This window comes from Mesoplodon bidens (assembly GCF_964165515.1).
Source record: "Mesoplodon bidens genome assembly, chromosome: 4".
NCBI lineage: Eukaryota > Metazoa > Chordata > Mammalia > Artiodactyla > Ziphiidae > Mesoplodon > Mesoplodon bidens.
In genome coordinates this window covers 147,672,759-147,696,288 of record NC_138160.1, presented here as the reverse complement: position 1 = coordinate 147,696,288, position 23,530 = coordinate 147,672,759, and the positions used below count along the sequence as shown (strand labels likewise).

General features: G+C 51.5%; 1 protein-coding gene across 1 annotated transcript in view; it reads left to right on the top strand.

Annotated features, from left to right (window-relative positions):
* LOC308616417 (cation channel sperm-associated auxiliary subunit delta-like) overlaps positions 1-23,409 on the top strand; it is a gene marked incomplete at both ends in the record, with an annotated part of 43,128 nt that extends 19,719 nt beyond the window's left edge. Inside the window, 15 exon segments of the mRNA XM_081232660.1 lie at positions 3,902-3,984; positions 4,358-4,534; positions 6,864-6,977; positions 8,043-8,204; positions 8,207-8,218; positions 8,875-8,933; positions 10,071-10,149; positions 10,609-10,661; positions 13,185-13,259; positions 14,604-14,732; positions 15,995-16,178; positions 19,198-19,355; positions 20,657-20,868; positions 22,806-22,892; positions 23,237-23,409. Of these exon segments, the coding sequence (XP_081088786.1) occupies positions 3,902-3,984; positions 4,358-4,534; positions 6,864-6,977; positions 8,043-8,204; positions 8,207-8,218; positions 8,875-8,933; positions 10,071-10,149; positions 10,609-10,661; positions 13,185-13,259; positions 14,604-14,732; positions 15,995-16,178; positions 19,198-19,355; positions 20,657-20,868; positions 22,806-22,892; positions 23,237-23,409 (1,757 nt within the window).
* Between the last annotated feature and the right edge of the window lie 121 nt (positions 23,410-23,530).

Genomic DNA, 23,530 nt, shown 5'->3' with positions numbered 1-23,530 from the left:
TCCTTTAAAAGTTTTTTTTTTAAACATTACAACTATAATTAAAGTCCTTTTGACCAGCTTTTTGAATCCAGGCCCCTCTTTGGCTTCCTAAAGGTCATCACAGTTAGGAATCTGGAAAGTATCTTTTTAGCCAGTTGAAAGCCTCACAACATATATTAACTATGGACCTGCAGAAAATGTACAGCGCCATCTGTGTAGCTTGTTGTGGTTGCTTTTTTTTTCCTTTTCCCCATTTTTTCTTTTCATTTATTGAAATAGAGTCGATATACACTATTATATTGGTTTCAGGTGTACTACATAGTGATTTGACACTTGCCTACATTATGAATTGATGAGTCACAAGGATGTGATATACAGTATAAGGAATATGGTGAATATTATTGTAATAACTTGGTAGGGGGATAGATGTTGTGGTTGCTTTTTAAGAAAATGGTATCGTATTTATCATGTGAGTCATTCTACTGTTTGCCTTTTCCATCACCCATCATTTTCTTTTTTATTGTGGTAACAACACTTAACATGAGATCTACCCTCTGAACACATTTTTAAGTGCACAGTACAGTTTTAAGTATAGGCACAATGTTGTCCAGCCAATCTCTAGAATGTATTCATCGTGTGTAACTGAAACTCTGCCCCAGTAAACACGAACTCCCCGTCCCCCTCCCCCTCCCCCAGCCCCTGGCCCCCACCATCCTACTTCCTGTCTCTATGGATGTGACTCCACTAGGGACCTCCTGTGAATGGGACCACACAGTATTTGTCCTTTCCAATTTCCGCACATCCTCACCCATACTTGGCTTTTTCTGTCTTTTTCACTAGGGCCGTCCTAGTGGCTGTGAAGTGGTATCTCATTGTGGCCTCGATTTGCATTTCCTTACTGACTAATGACGTTGAGGGTCTCTTCACGTGCTTATTGGCCATTTGTATATCTTTTCTGGAGAAATGTCCATTTAGATCTTTTGCTTATTTTTTGCTTATTTTTTAATTGGGCTGTTGGTCTTTTATTACTGAATTATTATATGTTCTGGATACAAGTCCCTTATCAGAGATGGGATGAGAATATGTATCAGAGATATATTCTCTCCCATTCTATGGGCTGTTTTCCCCCTCCTCTTTTTTTTTTTTTAAACCATGAGTACACATCACTTCCCATGTCTAGAATCTTTAATGGTTCCTTATTTTCTTTTTTTATATTTTTAAATTTTTATTTTTTTATTGAAGTATAGCTGATTTACAATGTTTCAGGTGTACAGCAAAGGGATTCAGTTTCATATCTCTATATATAACTGAATATATATATTCTTTTTCAGATTATTTTCCATTATAGGTTATTATAATATATTGAGTTTAGTTCCCTGTACTATACAATAGGTCCTTGTTGATTATCTGTTTTATATATAGTAGTGTGTATCTGTTAATCCCCAATTCCTAATTTATCCCTCCCCCTTTTCCCCTTTGGTAACCATAAGTTTGTTCTCTATGTCTGTGAGTCTATTTCTATTTTGTAAATAAGTTCATTAGTATCATTTTTTTAGATTCCACATGTAAATGGTATCATATGACATTTGTCTTTCTCTGACTTACTTCACTTAATATGATAATCTCTAGGTCCATCCATGTTGCTGTGAATGGCATTATTTCATTCTTTTTTCATGGCTGAGTAATATTCCATTTTATATACGTATACGACATCTTCTTTGTTCATTCATCTGTTGATGGATATTTAGGTTGCTTCCATGTCTTGACTGCTGTAAATAGTGAACATTGGGGTGCATGTATCTTTTTGAATTAGCGTTTTCACCTTTTCTGGATATATGCCCAGGAGTGGGATTGCTGAATTGGCTCCTTATTTTCTAAAGAATAGGGTCCAAACTTGCAAGGATTGCATTCAGGTTTGTGTATCTGGAATCTCATCCCATAGCTTACCGCTGCCCTGAGGGATCCCTTTTCTCCATCTAACCGCTGGCTCTCAGCCTGGGGACACTGGGCAGTGTCTGGAGACATGTATAGTCATCACGACTCAGGGGGCTCCTGGTATCTTCTGGGTGGAGGCTGGGGATGCTGCTCCACACCCCACTGTGGCCACGACGGCCCCACCACGAAGAACCATCCTGCCCCAGGTGTCAACAGAGCCCCAAACCTTGCTTCTTCTGAAAACTTCCTTTTTTATTTTATTTATTTTTGATTGATTGATTGATTCATTGAATGATTGACCATTTTGGCTGTGTCGGCTCTTTGTTGTGGCACGCGGGATCTTTCGTTGAGGCACGCGGGATCTTGTGTTGCGGCGCGCAGGCTCCAGAGCGCGTGGGCTCTGTGGTTTGTGGCACTCAGACTCTCTAGTTGAGGCGCGTGAGCTCTGTAGTTGTGGCACGCAGGCTTAGTTGCCCCGCGGCCTGTGGGATCTTAGTTTCCTGACCAGGGATCGAACCCACATCCCACCCGTTGGAAGGCAGATTCTTTACCACTGGACCACCAGGGAAGTCCCTGTCTTTTTTAAACAGAATAAAAATGTACATTGGATCTTGCCATCCCCTCTCATAAAACCTTTTAATGATGTCTTGCATTCCTTGGAACTCTGTATCTGCCAAAGACTGGAAACAACCTCAATGTCCATCAGTGGTGCATTGGTTAAATAAGTTATGGTTCATCCAGGCACCAGAATGCCAACGGGCCAAGTACACTCATGTACATGGAAGGAAAGAAAACTATATTTCAACCATACTTCAATTTAAAAATAAATAAATAAATAAACTGAACTTGTACTATCAAAAAAAAAAGAGAGAAAAAAATATAAAGCAGCTTGAAGGGTCCCAGAATATAATCCCCACATATATAAAACTACCGGAAAGGATGTTTACTAAAATACTAACAGTCGTTACCTACAACAGGGGTCAGCAAACCATGGCCTGTGGGCCAATTCCAGCCCACCACTTGTTTTTTTTTTTTTTTTTTTTTTTTTAAATTTATTTATTTATTTTTTGGCTGTGTTGAGTCTTCGTTTCTGTGCGAGGGCTTTCTCCAGTTGCGGCGAGCGGGGGCCACTCTTCATCGCGGTGCGCGGGCCTCTCACTGTCACGGCCTCTCCTGTTGCGGAGCACAGGCTCCAGACGCACAGGCTCAGTAGTTGCGGCACACGGGCTTAGTCGCTCCGCGGCATGTGGGATCTTCCCAGACCAGGGCTCGAACCCGTGTCCCCTGCATTGGCAGGCAGACTCCGAACCACTGCGCCACCAGGGAAGCCCCCACCACTTGTTTTTTTTAAAAAATAAAGTTTTATTGGCACATAGTTCTGCCTATCCATTTACAAGTTATATCCATAAGCTGCTTTTGCAGGGTCCAATACTTGTAACAGACATCACATGACCAGCAAAGCAGAAAATCCTTATCATCTTGTCCTTTTTCTTTTATTTATTTATTTGTTTGTTTGTTTTTTATTTATTTATTTTGGCTGTGTTGGGTCTTCATTGCTACACGTGGGCTTTGTCTAGTTGTAGCAAGTGGGGGCTACTCTTCGTTGCGGTGCATGGGCTTCTCATTGCGGTGGCTTCTCTTGTTGCAGAGCATGGGCTCTTGTTGCGGAGCATGGGCGGGCTTCAGTAGTTGTGCCGCACGGGCTCAGCAGTTGTGGTGGACGGGCTTAGTTGCTCCATGGCATGTGGGGATCTTCCCGGACCAGTGCTCGATCCCATGTCCCCTGCACTGGCAGGCGGATTCTTAACCACTGTGCCACCAGGGAAGTCCCCATCTTGTCCTTTAAAGAAGAAATTTGCTGACCCCTGGTCTGTATGATGGAATTTGGGGTAATTTTCTAATTTTAATATTTAACATATTTTATATTTTTGTCCATGGAAACAACCCTTGTTTCAATTTTTGTTCTGTCTTGTTTGGTTTTCCCTAGATGAAAATGAACTGGCCGTTTTAACTCGGGAGAATAATTTATACTATGGAAGCCTGGGAATCCTGTCAAGTTCTCTAATCAAAGTAGGTAAAATCCTGGTGCTACCTGGTTGGTAAGGAATAACAGTCTTCCTCTCAAATGTCTGATCCTTTTTCTTTTTCTTTTTCTTTTGTCTGATCCTTTTTCTGAAGAAATTGCTCTAGTTATTAAAATAGTAATAGTATTTTTAATAGCAATAGTGATAATATAACAGTAATTTTAATTAATTTTACACCTGAAGAGTAGGTGCCTCAACAAAGTGTACTTATGACTTTGGTTTTTTGGTTTCTTAGGGTTTGGGTTTTTTTTTTTTTTTTTTTTTTGGTCTACCTTCTTTAAATATGAATCATAAGAAAAAGTTTAAATCCTCAAAAAAGAATGAGAATGAGCTGATCTCAGAAGTCATTTTTCTCTTAGTTTGCAGACCAAAACATCTGGTCCGAAGAGGCAGTCCTGATGTTCACTGACGTGGGGATGCTTGAAATACTGACCCCACTTCCTGACTCAGCCTTTCCAGCTTCTGATTTCCAGAAGTGCCCCGTGAACATCCAGGCGATTCTCATGGATCCCCAACTCCAAGTTGATGTCTGCAAAGTATGTGGTCGTGATACTATGGATTAATTTCCAGAAAGATGTTAGAGTGTCCATTTCCGAAGGGCCTTTGAGTCCATGGTGATCAGTGAAATGAAAAATAAAAGAAAGGCAACTGTGCCATGTACAGTTTATCGATAAAACACACTTTGTCTAAAACATCCTTTTATGAGATGATGGTGCTAATAGATGGGAACAGGTTTTTTTCTTGTTTTCTTTACTTGCCACAGTAAAATGTCATTCCCCAGCCCTGAGCATTTTCCTGTGGGTCTTTGAAATCACATGTCTGGCATGTCTGGGAATTGCTGGTTTTATGCAAAGTGCAGGAAAATGAAAGAAAGAGAGAATGAGAGAGAGAGAGGAAGCAACAGCAAGGCTTTTATGCAACTATTTGGCCACTGAAACTGTTCTGAGAAAGATGGCGTTAGCAAATAGTGTTTCCCCATCAAAAAAGACAAAGCGACTATGTAGCATATCAAGATCCTATGGATGAAAGCTGAAATAGTTGTGAGTCACAAAAATAACACAGTATTGGATAAGAAGCTAAATTATAAAATAAATATACACGAGTCCATACCGATGTAAATAAATGACTGAATAAATAAACGGATGGGAGACACCTCTCCATCACAGAAGAGTTCCAAATAACATAAGTACATACTCTCCCCTCCAGGAGGTGGCGTTGAATGACCCCTGCCTGAGTGTGGACTGGCCTTAGAGATTTGCTTTTAAAGAATAGAGTCTGGGGCTTCCCTGCTGGTGCAGTGGTTGAGAATCCGACTGCCAATTCAGGGGACACGGGTTCGAGCCCTGGTCTGGGAAGATCCCACATGCCGCAGAGCAACTGGGCTCATGAGCCACAATTACTGAGCCTGAGCGTCTGGAGCCTGTGCTCCGCAACAAGAGAGGCCGTGATAGTGAGAGGCCCATGCACCGCGATGAAGAGTGGCCCCTGCTTGCTCCAACTAGAGAAAGCCCTCGCACAGAAACGAAGACCCAACGCAGCCAAAAATACATTAAAAAAAAAAAAGAATAGAGTCTGGACGAGGTAAATAGCCTGGCAGACGCCGCCTTCACCAGGAGACCAGGATGCACATGGGCAGTCCTTGCCAGGACAGGACATTTCGGTTAACCTTGTCATTCCTTGCCAACCCCAGACCTGGAATTAGAAGCAACTTATTGGTTCCCCTCCTAGCACGGCAGGCAACCAACCCACTGTCTTAAAAATGGGATAAATAGGGCTTATGTGGTGGGGCAGTAGTTAAGAATCTGCCTGCCAATGCAGGGGACACGGGTTTGAGCCCTGGTCTGAGAAGATCCCACATGCCGTGGAGCAACTAAGCCCGTGCGCCGCAACTACTGAGCCTGCGCTCTAGAGCCTGCGAGCCACAACTACTGAAGCCCACATGCCTAGAGCCCGTGCTCTGCAACAAGAGAAGCCACCACAATGAGAAGCCCACGCACCACAACAAAGAGTAGCCCCCGCTCTCTGCAACTAGAGAAAGCCCGTGAGCAGCAAAAAAAAAAAAAAAAAAAGATATATAAAAGGCAAGATGCAAGCATTTCTCCTCCTCTCCTTCACACCCTTCTACTGGGTCAGCACAGGGAAAGGGTCTCTTTATAAAATTATTCTGGTGACTATATGAAAACAAAATGATAAGGTATCGCCCTGTGGCAACCCCAGCGTCGGAAAAGAGAGACAGCGGGTCATTACGTGCCACCTACGGAATAGCATTCACCTGCTGGGTCTTGCCAATTCGATCCCACCATAATCTGATGGATCCAGCCACCCATCTGCCAAAAAAGGCAGAGCACATAGGAACATGTGTCCATCAGCCCCAGGAAAATCCAGACAGTGGGAAATCTACAGGTCCCATGGTCTGGGTTCTTCAAAGATGCCTAGAAAGGAAAATGAAGGTGATGGAGGGGAAGCTGTGGATTGAAAGAGACTTAAAAGGACAAAATGTTCGCAAACAGAAAAATTATATCATCTAGGGATGCACGCTTGGCAATAATTCTAGGAAGAAACGCAAGGAGGCAATTACTGCAGAAGTCAGGCGGAGAGTGGAGGGGCCAGGGTACTTCTGGAGAGAAGCGGGGCTGGGTCCGGGGGTGGGGGGAACCTTGAGGGTCTTCTGCGAGTGCAGGGTCTAGCAGGGAAGACAGTGGCTTGAGTGACAGCTCAGGCTGCTGCCCCCAAGAGACTGGAAGGTTCCATCCTGGGGAGCCCCCTCCTGCCACTGACCACTTGCCCTGTAGTTTGGGGAACAGAGGCTTGATCTGATTGAATGAATGACAGATGGATTTTTTTTTTTTTTGCATTTCTAACTAGGTGGAACTTCTGCAGGGAGAATTTGAAAATAAAATGTATACCATTGATATGAACAGTGAGTTGGAGTTGACGGCCCTCATGATACCCCGGCCCAGCACATCACCAGTCCCACTAGTAAGCATGCATTATCAGTTTTTTTTTTTTTTTTTTTTTTTTGTGGTACGAGGGCCTCTCACTGTTGTGGCCTCTCCCGTTGCGGAGCACAGGCTCCGGACATGCAGGCTCGGCGGCCATGGATCACGGGCCCAGCCGCTCCGTGGCATGTGGGATCTTTCCGGACCGGGGCACGAACCTGTGTCCCCTGCATCGGCAGGTGGACTCTCAACCACTGCGCCACCCGGGAAACCCTGCTTTATCTGTTTGACAAGTGTTTCTGATACCTGGCATCCCTAGCATCCCTGGCCTCACATCCTGTGCCCACAATTCCCAGGCTCTGGAAATTCCCTGCCATCCTCCCGGAAGACACACTCACTCAGGAAGCCTCCTAGAAACTCCTCTTCCTCCTCATCAGTGTCCACATGCCTGGCCGGGGCTGTCCATCTGCCAGCCCAGCCTCCTCTCCCACCACCTCTGTGCCGGCTCTCCACCCTTCTTCGGAGCTGCCCCAGAACCTTTCCAAAAATGCCTTTTCCTCCCTCTCAGCTCGGCCAGCGCCGGCTTCCCTCCTGGAGGGGATGCCTGAAAAACAGTGGGCGTTCCTGGACCTGAAACACACGTGTCCAAGCCTGGACTCTTGGGTGCAAACAATCAAGCTGAAAACGGGGGTGGGGGGGTGGGCCAGTGTAAGGATTCAAGGGGATGTCTAGCCAGCTGGGACCAGGGCCCGCGAGGGGGCGCCAGGATGGCTCTGGCTCTTGCCTTGTGCCCTCTCATCTCCCCCCCTTCCCCCACCCCTGCAGGACGGGCCCCTCCGCGCACCAGGGACAGTTCTGCGTCTTGCAGGGCTGCAACCCCAGGCTGTCTGCACAACGGGACTCAGAGCCACAGTTAGGGGGTGTGGATGACACGGGGGGGGGGGCGGCGAGCGCATTTGGGGATGGAGCCGGCAGCTGCGTTTGCAGAGCAAGCTGGGTCTTCAGTTTGAAGGGGGACCGGGGTCACCTGTGGGTGCGCCCGCAGCTGCTCCCCGCCGCGCCTGCTGGCGCCTTACAGAGCATGCGTCTCCCATCCCGCCCCCAGGTGATGGTGAGCAACCCCCATTCCCTGGGGCTGCAGGCTGTCATCTACGAGGACGGCTACACCTACGACGGGAACACCAAGCACAGACTGGTGAGCTCGCCCCTCCCCCTCCCCCTCCCCCCCCCAACCCGGATCAACGGGAGAGGGGCTCGGCCTTGGCCGACTGGCCCAGCCAGGTGCAGCCGCCTCAGGGTGCCCCTCGTCGGACCTCCTTCCTGCTTCCCTTCCTTACACACACCCAGATAAGGTGCTGTGGAATGTTGAGGGGACACAGCCCCCGCCCCTCCCCCACCCCAGGCAGGCCGCAGTCCCCCAGAGAGTGAGGGCAGCAGATGTCACACAGAAGGGTCAAGGAGGATGTGGCGGGGAGCCTGACCCACCCGGGGAGGGCATGACACCTGAGTTAGCTGGGTAAACCCAGGCATCAGGAGACAAGCCGGGGCCACCGGGAGGGTCTTGGCCAAATATGGGTCTGGGGGATCCATAGGGCAGAGCCAGGCCTCACAGTCACACCAGGGAGTTGGGACTTGACCCCAGACCACAACAGACTCTTTGGATCAGACCATGTCACATCACAGCTAAGTAGGAGGGGAAACTAAGTCACGCCCCACTCTGGGTCCCCGGGACAAAGGCAGGGAGCTTGGAGAAGGGGGGTCATTCCCATGAGCTTCCAGAAGCCTTTCATGGGCTTAGAACCAGAGGCAGGCTGGATGGCTCCCGGGTTCCTCCTCCAACACCCCCATCCTGCCCTCCGTCTCTCCTGAACCCTGACGGCGGGACCACCCTGGGCTGCTCCACTCTTGTAGCTGCATTTTCTCTTTTGCTTCTGCAGAACATTTCACTGAAGCAGCAGCAGCACTGGGGCAGGGCTGACCCCACCTTCACCTCCAGGTATGTCATCACCCGGATGGCAGTGGCGGGTGGCCCCAGGGTGGCCCCTTAGCAGGAGCCAAGGAATCAGGGCCAAGATCCAGACTCCCCCACTCCAAGGACAGTAAGGCGAGAACGATTAAACTCTTACGGAGAGACAAATACCATATGATATGACTTATTTGTGGAATCTAAACTGTGACACGAATGGACTTATTTATGAAATAGAAACAGACTCAGATATAGAGAACAGACTTGTGGTTGCAAAGGGGAAGGGGGAGGTGGGGGAGGGATGGGTTGGGAGTTTGGGGTTAGCAGGTGCAAACTATTATATATAGGATAGGTAAACAACAAGGCCCTACTGTCTAGCACAAGAACTAGATTCAATATCCTGTGATAAACCATAATGGAAAAGAATCTGAAAAAGAATATATATACAGGGCTTCCCTGTTGGTGCAGTGGTTAAGAATACGCCTGCCAATGCAGGGGACACGGGTTCAAGCCCTGGTCTGGGAGGATCCCACATGCCGTGGAGCAACAAGGCCCGTGTGCCACAACTACTGAGCCTGCGCGTCTGGAGCCGGTACTCCGCAACAAGAGAGGCCGCGACAGTGAGAGGCCCGCGCACCGCGACGAAGAGTGGCCCCCGCTTGCCACAACTAGAGAAAGCCCTCGCACAGAAACGAAGACCCAACACAGCCAAAAATAAAAATAAATTTAAAAATTAAAAAAATTTAAAAAAAGAACAATGAGAAAACATTATATGCAGCTAGGTGATAATAAAACGGGCTCAGATGCTCTTTTCAATAAGTAATTATATATCAATTAACAAAACTGACTCAAGAAGAGGAAGAAACTAGAGGGAGGGTGGTGCCACCATGTGTGAGCAGATGTTCTTGGTCAATATTCTGGACAGACTGGATGAACAGATGAATGAATGAATGGAGAAATGGATGGATGGATGGATGGATGGATGGATGGATGGATGGATGGATGGATGAATGGATGGATGGATGGATGGGTGGATGGGTGGGTGGATGGATGGATGGATGGATGGATGGATGGATGGATGGATGGATGGGTGGATGCATAGATAAATGAATGAGTGGGTTGTTGATGCTTTTTACTGCAATAACACACACTCCCATTGCCTTGCAGCATAAAGAGACCCACAATATCAACCATCACTCTGGACATAGCCAACAAAGAAATTTCATGCTTGGACCTTAAGCCACTGGTATGACCAAAACTTTTGCTGTCCCATACTCTTTGTCCTTAGTGTTAAGACTGATGACAGCAGGCCTTGGCTGGCTTGTCCCCTAGCGGCTGGCTAAGCTCACACTCAGGATCTGGAAACGGAGGTGATTCTGCCCTGGTTGCCAAGGTCACTGCGCCTTCCCCATCGTCTTCCCCCAGGGCTGTGCCTCAGGACACACCAACCTCGGAGCAGGTGTACTAGCTGGGGGTTATCAGACGGCGGGACCTTAGCGGTGCCCCACAGATCAGGCAGGCTCTTAGGACTTGACTCTGTGAGTCCCAGGCACCTGGACACCGCATTGCGACCCAGGCGCAGGGTTTCCGGTCCCGGCTGCGTCAAGTGCGCCCCCTCGTGGGCTTTCATGGTGCCCTCGCTGACCGGTGTCAGCGTCCCCATCCCCGCCTTGTCTCTCCCCCCCACATCCCCCCGCCGCTGCAGACAGCCCTCATTTCAGTCGGTTGTGACCTGGAGAAGAAGATCGTCATTCAGAAGTGAGTATGTCGATATGGGGTGGGGAGGGGAGAAGTGGGGGGTGGCGAGGTGGGGAGTGGGGACTGGATGAGATGGTCACCATTGCTTCCCAACTGCTAAAGTCGGGTGACACTACTCTGTCTGCTTTTGCATACGTTTAACATTTCCATAACGAACAGCTCAATAATTAATCCTAACAGATTAAGTTAGAGTCTACAGTGGGTGGCTGCCCTCTCCCACCCACCCCCCACCGACTTGGTGAAATTTACATGTTCTCCCTGCTCCCTCATCCTTTGCTCATTCCCTTTCTCCCTTTTAGTCCCTGAGTTCCTCATTTTGATGAAAATTGCTCAGAGAGGGCTTCCCTGGTGGTGCAGTGGTTAGGAATCCGCCTGCCAATGCAGGGGACACAGGTTCAAGCCCTGGTCCGGGAAGATCCCACATGCCGCGGAGCAAGTCAGCCCATGCGCCATAACTACTGAGCCTGCGCTCTAGAGCCTGCAAGCCACAACTGCGGAGCCCACCTGCCACAACTACTGAGCCCACGCGCCTTGAACCTGTGCCGTGCAACAAGAGAAGCCACCGCAGTGAGAAGCCCACGCACTGCAAGGAGGAGCAGCCCCCGCTCGCCGCAACTAGAGAAAGCCCGTGCACAGCAACGAAGATCCAATGCAGCCAAAAATAAATAAATGAAATAAATAAATTTATAAAACTGCTCAGAGATGTTGGGTTTAATCGCCTGCTGAAAATCTGAGGAACTTTGCCTCCAGGATCCATAGTTACTGCAGAGAACGCAGCCATGAGAGAGCAAGAAAAAGAAAGGAAGAACCCCTGAAGACTGGCCAAACGGCCCTACGTTTTCCCCTTCGGGCGGTGGTGTGCCAGCAAATGAGCGACAGCCAGTTCTGGGGGGGGCCCAGATTTGTAGCATTTACCAATTCCCGTGGTGTAAATGCTCCCATGGAGCCTACAGATCACTACCAAAGTGAGTCTCTACTGGCTCATGAAACTCCTGAGGATAGAACAGCTGTCTCTCGGAGCTAGTAAGAGCCAGCCTCAGCGCTCCACTGCATGGGGCAAGAATAAAGTCAAGTGACGGTTCTACCAGATTTTCCCCCGAAAAGGGAAACGCTTTATTGAGTCAATAAATGATGTTAGCAGTATTTAGAACATATGTGCAGGAAAGTCTTTAAAACAATCTTTTCAAAGCTGCTGCCATAAAGAGAGTGGGAAAGGTATTTGCCACACGTGTAACTAAAAAGGGACTTGTATCCAGAATTTATAAAGAATTCCTACGAATCAGAAAAAAAAAGGATAGAAAAAAATGGGCAAAAGCCTCAAGCACGCACTCCCCAAAAAAGGGGGGAAAAGGCTTATAAACACAAAAAGGTGTTGAAAATGTGGTCAGTTTCATAGGAAAATGAAAATGAACGCTACGGTAGAGACCGATACTCGGCACGAGCATGGCAGAATTGACAAAGCCTGGAAAGTAGTACTATAAGGATGGGAACCCCTCTGGCAGCCTCAGGAACCCCCAGACATTGCCAGTGGGTGTGTACATTTTTCGGCTGCTTTGGAAAGCACTTCTTTCCACCAGCAATTCCACTCATGCACGTCTGCACTGATCTAGGTTCCAGAATGTTCTCAGCAGCATTACTCTGAGTAGCTCCAAGCTGGAAGCAGGCCAACTGAAATGTCCATCGACAGAAGGATGGGTAAACCAAGTGCAGGGTTTTGATACAACAGAATGTCACAGCAGCGAAAACGAACGGGGCAGAATTGCCTGGATGGATCGTACAAACGTGGGCATGGAATCAAAAGAATACACAGCATGATTCTAGTCTTAAAAAAAAAAAAATCCAAAATCAGGGGAACTCCCTGGCAGTCCAGTGGTTAGAACTCTGCACTTCCACTGCAAGGGGCACAGGTTCTATCCCTGGTTGGGGAACTAAGATCCCACAAGCTGGGTGGCACAGAAAAAACAAATCCAAAATCGGGCAAAAACAAACTACAGTCAGCCCTTGTATCTGCAGGTTCTGCATCCCCGGATTCAACCAGCCAAGGGTGGATCGTGTTTAAGTTCGTGGCTCGTTGAATCTGTGGCTGTGGACCCCGAGCATACAGAGGCCCCACTATGGGACTTGAGCATCCTCGGATTTTGTTATCTACAGCAGATCCTGGACCAATCCCCTGCAGATACCAAGGGAGGACTGCATGTTGCTTAAGAATACATGCACACATGGTAACAGTACAAAGAAAAACAGGGAAAGGATTGTCTCAAAAGTCAGGACACCCAGCTCCCACATCTCCATGTGTAACATCATTCTCCAATACAAGGAATTAGGGCTCCCTGGTGAAATGGCTGATTCTAGGCCAGGCAGGGAAGATTCAAGATGAGCCTGGAGCATCTTGGAGAACCAGAAAGTAAGAAAGGGCTCAAAATTCAACCAATGGGGAGATAACATATGTCAAAGGGAACAATTCACAATTCTTTGGTCCCGCATGGGTTCAGGCAGCTTCTTACTATCTTTTGTTGCTCGCAGTGAAATCTCAGCCTGTTACAATGGCGTCCTCGACCCCGTGGCCCTTCAGGACAACTATAGCTACGTCATTGAGAGGTGAGCCCCCCCACACACACACATGACCATTAGGTATGCATGAGCCAAAGGCGAATCAAGAATCATTATTTAAATTTTTATTTATGTATTTGGCCGCACCGCGCCAGCATGAGGAATCTTAGTTCCCCCACCAGGGATTGAAACCCCCTGCAGTGGAAGCTCAGAGTCTTAACCACTGGACCTCCAGGGAAGTCCCAAGAATCATTTTTAAACCGTAATGGAAAAGAAAACAAATTTTTTTTGAAGAAAGGAAAAAAAGAATCATTTTAAAATCGATACCCTGCAAATTGATATCCAGCCCACAGAGAATCCGAGGGAGCGAGCAGACAGGTAGGGAAGGTGGCTGGGCCTTTGGGGAATCAGTGTGATGTGGCAGGGCCCCTGGCCCAGCCTCTGCCACCTTCTGGGCCAGCCTTCAGACCCCTCCCCAGCCTGCCACCAGCTCCTGGAGCCAGGTCCCCTGTTCATCCCAGCTAGCGGAGTTGGCCAGACACTGTCCAGCCAAGGCAGGAGGGGGTGGCTGGCCAAGGTGACCCCCTCTGCAGGGCGGCACAGAGAGCCCCTCCCACACTGGTGCACACCACCAACCCCCTGGCATGGGAAGACACTCGTGGGTCTTCTACGACGTGACCCTCCCCCCTCCAACAGAAGCCAAGAGTCCGTCCCCCATCCAGACCCACGGCCGAGACGGAAACCGGTGCTGCTGGACTTGCCAGCCAGTGAGGCTGCAGCCAGAGCGCCTGGGGGCGTGAGAGTGTGTGAGTCAGGGTCTCCAGAGAGAGAGAAGCCACAGGATGTACGTGTGAGACACAGAGACACAGAGGCACAGAGGCACAGAGACAGAGTGACAGGGACAGAGATTTAGTTTAAGGACTTGGTTCCCGGACTGTAGAGGTCTGGTGAGTGCACAGCCTGATGGGGGAGGCTGGGGGCTGGCAGCTCAGGGAAGAGTTGCAGTTCTAGTTCAAGGCCATCTGCAGGCCGACTTCTTTCTTGCTGGGGGAGGCCCATGTGTGTTCTACTCAGGCCTCCAGCTGCACCCACATTAGGGAGAGCACTGCTTTACTGATTTCAATATTAACCTCTGCCCCAAAGAAGAGCCTCACAGAAACACCCAGAATCTCATCTGACCACAGTCGAGGTGCTGGGGCCCAGCTAAGTGGACCCGGAATGTCAACCACCGCAGGGGTCCCAAGGTCATTTCGACCATGACTCTGACTCCCCCGCTCAGACACGCCTCCATGATCGTGACCCCATGTGCAGGGAAGAAGCGGAGCTGTGGGTGGGTGGACGTCCGGGCGCCTGGTGGGAGCTCGCCCGTGTCTGTGTCCTGCTCTCCCACAGGGAAGCCTACGACCCCAACTTCCGGGGTCAGAAGGCCACGGAGGACCTGGAGGTGCCTTACCACTACGAGAAGCTGGGCTGCCCCATTCTCGTCTACTACGACACCCAATGGAAGCCGGTGGTGGAGCTGTGAGGACCCACCCCCCAGTCCCCCTCCCCGCCAGCCCCCCGCCGCCCTCACCATCATCACAGGCCCCCAGAGCCCTCTCCACCCCTTTGCTCTGGCCGCATCCTCTTCCTGCCTTTTCCCTCCATAGCTCTCAGCTCACACGTCCCCTCCCCTTCCCCGTCTTAGCTCAGCGGCCTTAACAAAACACCACAGACTCGGGGGCTTAAACAGCAGACACTGACCTTCTCACAGTCCTAGAGGCCGGAAGTCCAAGTTCAAGGTGTGGGCAGGCTGCTTCCCCCAGGCCTCTCTCCTTGCCCGCAGAGGCTGCCACTTCCCGTGGCATCAGGGCCCATCCTTATGACCTCACTCAACTTTGATTGCCTCGTTAAAGGCCCCACCTCCAAATCCAGTCACACTGGGTGTTAGGGCTTCACATAGGAATTTGGGGGACACATTTCAGGCCATGCCACTGGCTCTGCCCCCTTCCGTGGATTTTGTCTTCCTTCATTCCGTCCCCATCCCCACCCCGCCCCCGCACACCACTGCACTAAATAGCTGTTGACGGACTGAACGGTGGCAGAAACCACTCACACGTGGCAACACTTTGGTTCATTAGAACGTCACGTGTTAGCTCCTCGTGGCCTCAGTCCCACACCCAGGTGAGACTGTGGGCTGGGCACGCCCCTAACTCAGAGCTGCCACGTGGTGGGGTGCCTGCCGGCCTGGGGTGAGGAACAAGGGAAGGGTCCCATCAGAGGAGGGGTGTAAGCCCCAACCTGGCAGGAGACAAACGTGCATCCAAAAATAAGTTTTGTTTTTCTCTTTTCTGGCCCCCGCGTCTTGCGGGGAACTTAGTTCCCCGTCCAGGGATGGAAGCCGGGTACGCGGCAGTGGAAGCCCGGACCCCTAACCACTGGACCACCAGGGAATTCCCCCCCAAATAAGGATTTAGAACAACCTTAATTCACCGCCCTAAATGTATACCTCTGGAATGTTTGCAGGTGTCAAAAAATAAGCAACCCCCAGTCCCTGACCCCGACCTCATCAGCGTCCTGTCCAAATAAGCAACCCCGACCCCGTCAACGTCCTGTCCCCACCTGCCACTGCATATCCGCGTTGTCTGTCCCAGAAGTGTCGGCCTGGTGGCGGGAGAGGGTGGCCCTGCCCTGTTCTGCCACCTCCCACCACCCCCAGATGGTCTCGCAACACATCAGGGCCCCCAGGCTCCCCCCCCACCGACGGCCCCCCAGCAGCCTTGCCTGTGTATGGTGTGTCCCAGGTGGAGGGAAGGAAAGTTCCAGGAGGTGGTCGAGGCCGAGTACGTCCTGCTGGAGGTGAACGGGCTGTTCACGTACACGTACTCCCTGACGGCAGACATGGCCCTCTGCAGTTCCCAGCCGCAGAACTGGACCACCATCGCCAAGACGGCCGGCGACAAAGGGCCCTTCGCCTGGGACCGAGAGGTAGGGCCTGCGTTCTGATGATTCCCAAAACAGGTCGCAGAAGGCGACGACTGGTCAGGCCCACTGTGTGTTGGGGGCCGACTCAGTCTGTTCAGGCTGCTCTAAAGATCACCATGGACCCTGCGGCTTGTAACAGCAGCATTGGTTTCTCACGGTTCTGGAGGCTGAGTCCAAGATCAAGGCACCAGCAGATTTGGTGTCTGGCTCCTGGGTGGTGCCTTCTGTGTCCTCACATGGCAGAAGGAGGAGGGAGCACTCCTGGGTCCCTTTACAAGGGCGCCAATCTCCTTCAGGAGGGCTCCACCCCCAGGACCTAATCAGCTCCCAAAGGCCCCGCCTCCTAATACATCACCTTCTGGGGTAGGTTTCAACATATGAATGGGGCGGGGGGCGTGGCAGACATTCAGTCTCTAGATGGGGCGGCAGAGGATGGAAATGTAAGACGCACAAACTCTTTGGGAATCTCTCCCAAGGGAATCGGAGACGATCGGAGGTGTAGGGACGAAGGCGCTCATGGAGCAGACTGCTGATGATATGCAAAATTCTGGAACCATCCAAATGCCCGTCATTTAAGGGCCTTGATTATGTTTACGGTCCGTTCTGCTCAACGAGCGTTTCTATCACAAACGTTGGTTGGTACACGATTGACAAGGTTATGGTGTCAGCGAAAGGAAGACATCGCATTGTTCCTCTGGGGGTGGGGGGGCTTCTGGCGCATATGAATTAGTTTCCATCCACCCTCGGCCTCTCAACGCCAAGGGCAAGAACACGGCGCAATGAGGCCCCGTCACCAGCAGGGGGGCGCGCGCTCTTCGCGCCCAAAGCCGGTTCCGGCGAGAACTCCTGGCTCCTTAATTTTGTATTTGCTTTCTTAAAAGCCCGCAGCCTCACCCCGTTCCTTACACCCCATTCCATCGAGTGAGTTCGGTCATATATTTTGGTTGGTGACGTTGGTTTTATTTTTTAACCGAGGTGAAATTCACATAACCGATAATGAACGATTTTAAAGCGTGCAACTCCTACAACTCGGGTATGCGTTTTGTGCATTCGCAATATTACCCAAACACCACCACCCTGACCGTTTCTTTAAAAAGAAGAAGCCACACACAGAGCTTTGCTTATTTATTATTTTCTGACTGTGCCGGTGTTTGTATTTGCATTCTTTTTATTAGCCCTCTCGTTCAAAGTGGCATGCACGCATTTAAGAGATTGTCCCATTACTTTTTTTTCCCCATCAGCCCTGGTGGCCGATTTTGTAGAACCCTGAGGGCTCTTCTATCAAGACAGAGCCACAGTGCCTGCATGTCCAGCACAGTCATTGGATGGGCTGGCTGTTAAACAGCCACTGAACTGCTAAAACACTAAAAACCATGAGGTGGAGCTAGCTGTGGCAAATAAATGGTCTTTAGGCAAAGCAGCTGTCTCCATTTTATTTCACATAGTTTGTATGCGGTCCAGCTTTTTTTCTTTTACTCCCAAAGGATTTTTTTTTTTTTTTTTTTTTTTTGCGGTATGGACCCAGCTGTCCTGCGGCATGTGGGACCTTCCCGGACCGGGGCACGAACCCATGTCCGCTGCACTGGCAGGTGGACTCTCAACCACTGCGCCACCAGGGAAGCCCCCTTCTCTGCATTTTTAAGAGCTCTTTATAGACCCATGAGATTAAGCTTTTATTTGCGATGTACTTTGCTAATAGTTCCCCCAGTTTGCCTCTTTTGTCTTTCGGTTTTTGCTTACTTTGCCATGCAAAATGAGTTCCTTCTATTCTCTTTCTTTATTTTTGGCTGCACCACGGGGCATGCGGGATCTTAGTTCCCCGACCAGGAATCAGCCCCATGCCCCCTGCAGTGGAAGCGCGGAGTCTTAACCACTGGACCGCCAGGGAAGTCCCGAGTTCCTTATTTCTCATAACGTTGGACTCACTGCTATTTTTACACTTTTGCTTTGGGAATTTCCATCTCTTCTCTTGTTTACAAGCCTAGCCCCATACTCCCTTCTGGGTGCACAGGCAAATAGTGCAGAAGATCAAAGTGTAGGCGAGACCCTTAGTATGTGTTTAGCTCAGGGAGCCAGCGTGATGCACCGGTGAAGGGCAAACGGTTGAGTTCAAGGGCATATCCCCCTTTATGTGACACCCCGGGATCTGAAGGCAGGGTGGAGAAGCCACAGCTGCCACCTGGGCACCCACAACTGCTTCCCGAGAAGCCCTGGGGGCTCTGTCTCCCTTCCACCGTCAGGTTCCCCAGGTGTGTTAGTTAGCGAGGGCTTTGTAACAAAAGGACCACAAACCAGATGGGTTAAACACCAGAAATTTATCCTCTCCCAGTTCTGGAGGCCAAAAGTCCCAGATCGAGGTGTCGGTAGGGCTGGTTCCTTCTGAGTCCATGAGGGAGAATCTGTCCCAGGCCTCTGGCCTGGTTTCTGGTGATTTGCTGGCCATCTTTGCATTCCTTGGCTTGTAGATGCATCGCCCCAATCGCTTGCTTCATCTTCCCATGGCCTTGTCCCTGGGCGTGTCATCTCTGGGTCTAAATTTCCCCTTATTCTAAGGATACCAGCCATACTGGATCAGGCCCACTCTAGTGACCTCATGCTCACTTGGTTCCCTGTAAAGACCCCATCTCCAAATAAGGTCACCACCTGAGGTCCTGGGGGTTAGGACTCTGACATATGACTTGTGGGAGGGACTCAACTCAGCCCATAACACCAAGAGCACATGCCATCAGCAGCATCTGATTCATACCAAGACTCACAGCTGCAAGGGACCCTGGTGAGCAGAGCTGTTATGCCTGCAGCCCCCAAAGCTGGGGCAGGCACAGGAGAAGGATGGTGGGAAGAAGGCTCCACAGTCACCAATCGGCTGGCCTGCCCAGCGGGCACTTGGTCCTGGACTCACACCCCTGGGTGCTGGTGGGTGGTGGCACCGGTGGGGCCGTGTGTGCGGCGGTAGCGCCTGTGGGCTGGCACGGTCCTTCCCGGCCCCCGGGGCCAGCAGGCATGTCTCTGTCCTCCTCCCCAGAATTATGTGAGCTGCCACGACCCTAACAACAATGCACCCTTGAGATGGCCCAAAGTCCCGTATCAGATCTTGGGAGGCCCGACAGAGAACAAGGTCGTTTTCGACCAAAGAAACGGCATCTACATCTTCTTCATTTCCATCGTGGATCCATACTACAGGTGAGTCGCCCTGTACCAGGGGCCCCTGGGGGAAGAGCTGGCTCTCTGGGGGCAGGTTGCACACATGACGGGAGCCCACTTTTCTCCCTCCTCTAGGATGACATTTGTTCACTTCCTAAATAAATCCTCATTCAAAGGCCATGCTGGGTGCGGGGGAACAGCAATGACCAGCAGCCCTGTCCCCGCCCTCAGGGACCAGAGTCACCCTCATGCCATGTCTAACAGGTGGGGTGCAGGGGCCGGTGTAGACTGGCTCCCAAACACGGATCATTAGATATCCAGGGATTTTGCAAGCCGGCTGGCTTCCCGCTGGCAGCTGGAGTACTGACACCACGGAAAGGAAACTGACACTCATTACAGGCCAGCCCAACCCTGCCCCAGGAGCTGGCTGTTAATACTCGCCACCCACTGTGCTGGTTCAGATCATTAACGTCTCCCACTGGGAGGGGGAATATGGGCGGCATTATTCCCCGCTCCCCCATCACCTATCCCTTCCAGACGGACACAAAGTCCACCCCAAAAGCGCGGGGAGACCCTGCCTTCCCTAAAGGCCCCAGACCCTGGACCAGCTCTGGGATGCCACAGGCAGAAGGCACCAGGGTGGGATGCCCAGGGGAGAGAGGCGTCTGCCTGCAAGGCTCATCCCCTGTCCTCCCTGCACCTTGCCTCCAGCAGAGCCCCCAGCGACTTCCCCCACTTACCTGGGTGTCCTTCCCTCCATCCTGCCATCCCCACCTGCTCGCAGCCACCTGAGGGACGCTTGTGGCTCCCCTCACGCCCCCCACTCTGCGTCCACTGTGATGAGTGCTTTGTTGGTCTCTTCTGCCCGCCCCCCACACTGAGCCTGGGCATGGAGGCGGGGGGGGGGGGGAATCCCTTGTCTCCAGAGCAGGGGACCACAAGGGTCCTGGGGAAAAATACGATCTCTGCTAAAATATGTAAGATGTTACGGAAAAACCCAAACGAACTTTTTGGCCAACACAATACAGAGACGACCGCAGATTTATAGAGGATAGAAGTTAAGTGGATATAAATGGAACTCAGTGCCCGGAGTCAATGCTCCAGGCCCAGCTCTTGTCCCCGTGAGTTTTAAAACGTTTGCCGGGGGAATTCCCTGGCGGTCCAGTGGTTAGGCTCTGCGCTTTCACGGCCAAGGACCTGGGTTCGATCCTCGGTCGGGGAACTAAGATACCGCAAGCTGAGCAGCATGGCCAAAAAAAAAAAAAAACCAGTTTGCTGGGGTGAAGGGTGAGGCCCCCAAAGGCGGTGCCCCACGGCCTCTCCCTGCCCGCCCCTCGCAGCTACTGTCACCTGGAGACCACCTTCAGCGTCTACGTCTACGGGGCCTTCCCACTGCCCATCTTCCCGCCTGAGATCACCATCGTCCTGCTCACGGGGGCCACCCTGCTGTCTGTATGGCTGGCCTACGTGATCCCCAAGCTGCTGCACACTGAGCAGGGCCTCAGGGTCAAGGGCTTCTGGGTCAGTCTGCGCAGGAGATGCAGGAAGTCTTGTGCGTGTGTGTGGGCCAGGCGCTGAGCACGCCCGGGGGTTGGAGGTGGGGTGGCAGGGAGGGGGCAGAGTTGTCTTGAAATAAAGCGTTTGGTGAGAGAGCCGGTAGCAGTGGGTATCACTCATGTTTTGTGGGTTTTCTACACCCACCTGCCTCCCTCAACATTCTGGCACCACAGTCCCTTTGAACTACGGCACCTACGTGGGTTGTCAACAGTGAGAAGGTGGGCGGCCCAAGTCCTAGTGAACAGGAGCTTTTGGAGAAACGAGCCGGCACAGGCATGTGGTGAGATCATCAACCGGCAAGTCCCAGAGATGCATCGGACACTTGACGTGTTCTGTTAGAGAAACGTGAGACCCAAGGAAAAGGGCGGGGGCTGCAGAAGACGGGGACGGGGCTTGGGTCCACCTCTGTTGATAAGCCCTGACATATACACAGACCAACATGCTTACGTGTGTTTCGTGATGTCCATGGACAAAACTTGGGAGCATAGCACATATTTCACACGTACCTGTGTTATGCATACATATGTATACAGATGATGTGCACACATGCATGTGTATACGTATGGCCAGAGGTATGTATACATACATGTATATAACATGTAGGCACATAAGGCATACGCATACACACGTGTGTATATATTGTGCATGTATGTGCCTGTGTGTATACATGTACATGCATATTGCCTATGTGTGGATGATGTGTACATGCATGCACATGTATATCTGCAATCTACACGTGTATTCATGTCTATAATACACGTTCATGTACGTGTGTAGGCATTTGTGGGTGATGTGTATGTCACACACGAGCACCTGTATAATGTGCACACACGTGCGCATGTACATATGCATAAGCTCATCACGCACGTGTGTAGGTAACATGCATGCACACACGTGTACATGCATGTATGCATGTGTACAGATACGTGTATGCACATGTGAATACACATATAGGTGTGCATACAATGTACACATACGTGTATATGCATGTCTGATCAGTCTATCCATCCGTTGAGAGCTTCCCTCTCCCACACGTCATTCAAACCCCAGGTGGCACAGGACAGCTGTCTCTCTCTAGTGAAAACTTTCTCAATAACTTTTCTGATCACTCTTAGGTTAAAAGAACACATCCAACGGTCATTTAAACTGCGCAACACAGGGAATTCCCTGGAGGTCCCGTGGTAGGACTCTGTGCTTTCACTGCTGGGGCCTGGGTTCAATCCCTGGTCGGGAAGTACGATCCCGCAAGTGGCTCGGCCCGAAAAAAAAAAAAAAAAATTGCCCAGTACGGTCTCCACCCAGTCGTTAAAAACCTCCACTCCCACACCCACTGCAGTGGGCAGTCACCTCACCCCCACCTCCGGGGGCTGCCTGGTCCACCTTCCACGCCTCTCTGGAGGGGACGGGTTAGGCTGTCAGGTGATACTCGTTTCACAACCCTTGGCCCGCATTAATCTTAAAGAAAACCAAGCCCATCCTGTCACATCCGCCTCATTTGCCAGGGCCTTCCCTTCTTGGGGGCACTTCATATTTGTCTCAAAAGTACCCCTAACACGGCTGCAGGCACAGCAGGATCAGAAGGAAGCGGGGGAAGGGAGCTCCTGGCTCCTCCAGGCCCGCATCCTGTTCACCACACAGACAGGCGGTGATCCCGGTACAGCCCAGACTGGCTGGCCACCTCTGTCTCCCTGAGCCCTGGAACCCGTAGGCTCAAGGCATGGTGCCAGCAGCCAAGACCCCCTGCCCACACGCAGCCACCTCCTGGATCCTAGTCAAGCGCCCTGGGTTCCCCAGCAGAGACCAGCAGGGAAGGTCCCCGAGACCCAGCCCAGGGCCTGGGGCAGGAGGGCCCTTCCTCTGGCAGGGGAGGGGAGCTCCATCTCTCCTTACCTCCTTAGGTGTCACTGGGAAACCGACTCACCCCCTTCACAGTCGCCTGGAGTATTTCAGGGGAGGGTGTGGCCGGCGGCTGCCCCCGGGCTCTCCAGAAGCAAAAGGCAGATGAGAGCCTGGCCCGGGGTACAGGGGGGAGGGAGCTCCGTGGGCTGGAGAGGGAAGGAGCTGAGGCAGGAGGGAACAGGTGTGAGCACTGAAGCTCCCAAACCACCGCAAGCCCACCCCGTGCCTGCCCCCTGGGAAGCAGAACCCAGGTGTGGCTGGGCCCCAGGCAGAGATGCAGGGGCCTGGCTGGATGCCCATCCTGGGACAGGCACACCCACCCTGGCCTCTGGCCCCCAGCTGGGCTGCAGGTGCACTCTGCATGCCCGTCTGGGTCACCTGTGTGCCAGGTGGACACCGTCTCCCACATGCCTGCCCTGCCCCCACTCTCAGACCTCCACCCAGCACTTGCCTCTGCACCCCAGGCCCCCCAGCTCTCCGCGTGAACACGAGCGGGGGCGTTCCCATTCACCATCGGGGGCACCGGCCCCTCCACCTGGGCCGAGGCCGAGCCCAGCCCACAGGCCTCTCCCCAGGCCCCACCCCGCTTGCTGCTGTGTCTCCAGGCAAGTTCCTGCCCATCTCTGGGCAGACCTGACTTTCCCCATCAAACATGGAGGTGAAATCCTTGCAGTGCACGAGTCCGGGCAGTGTCTCCCCACCTCCCAGCAGCCCCCCCCATCCCTGCCGGGTGACTTGGATTTTCTGGGGCTAGGAGA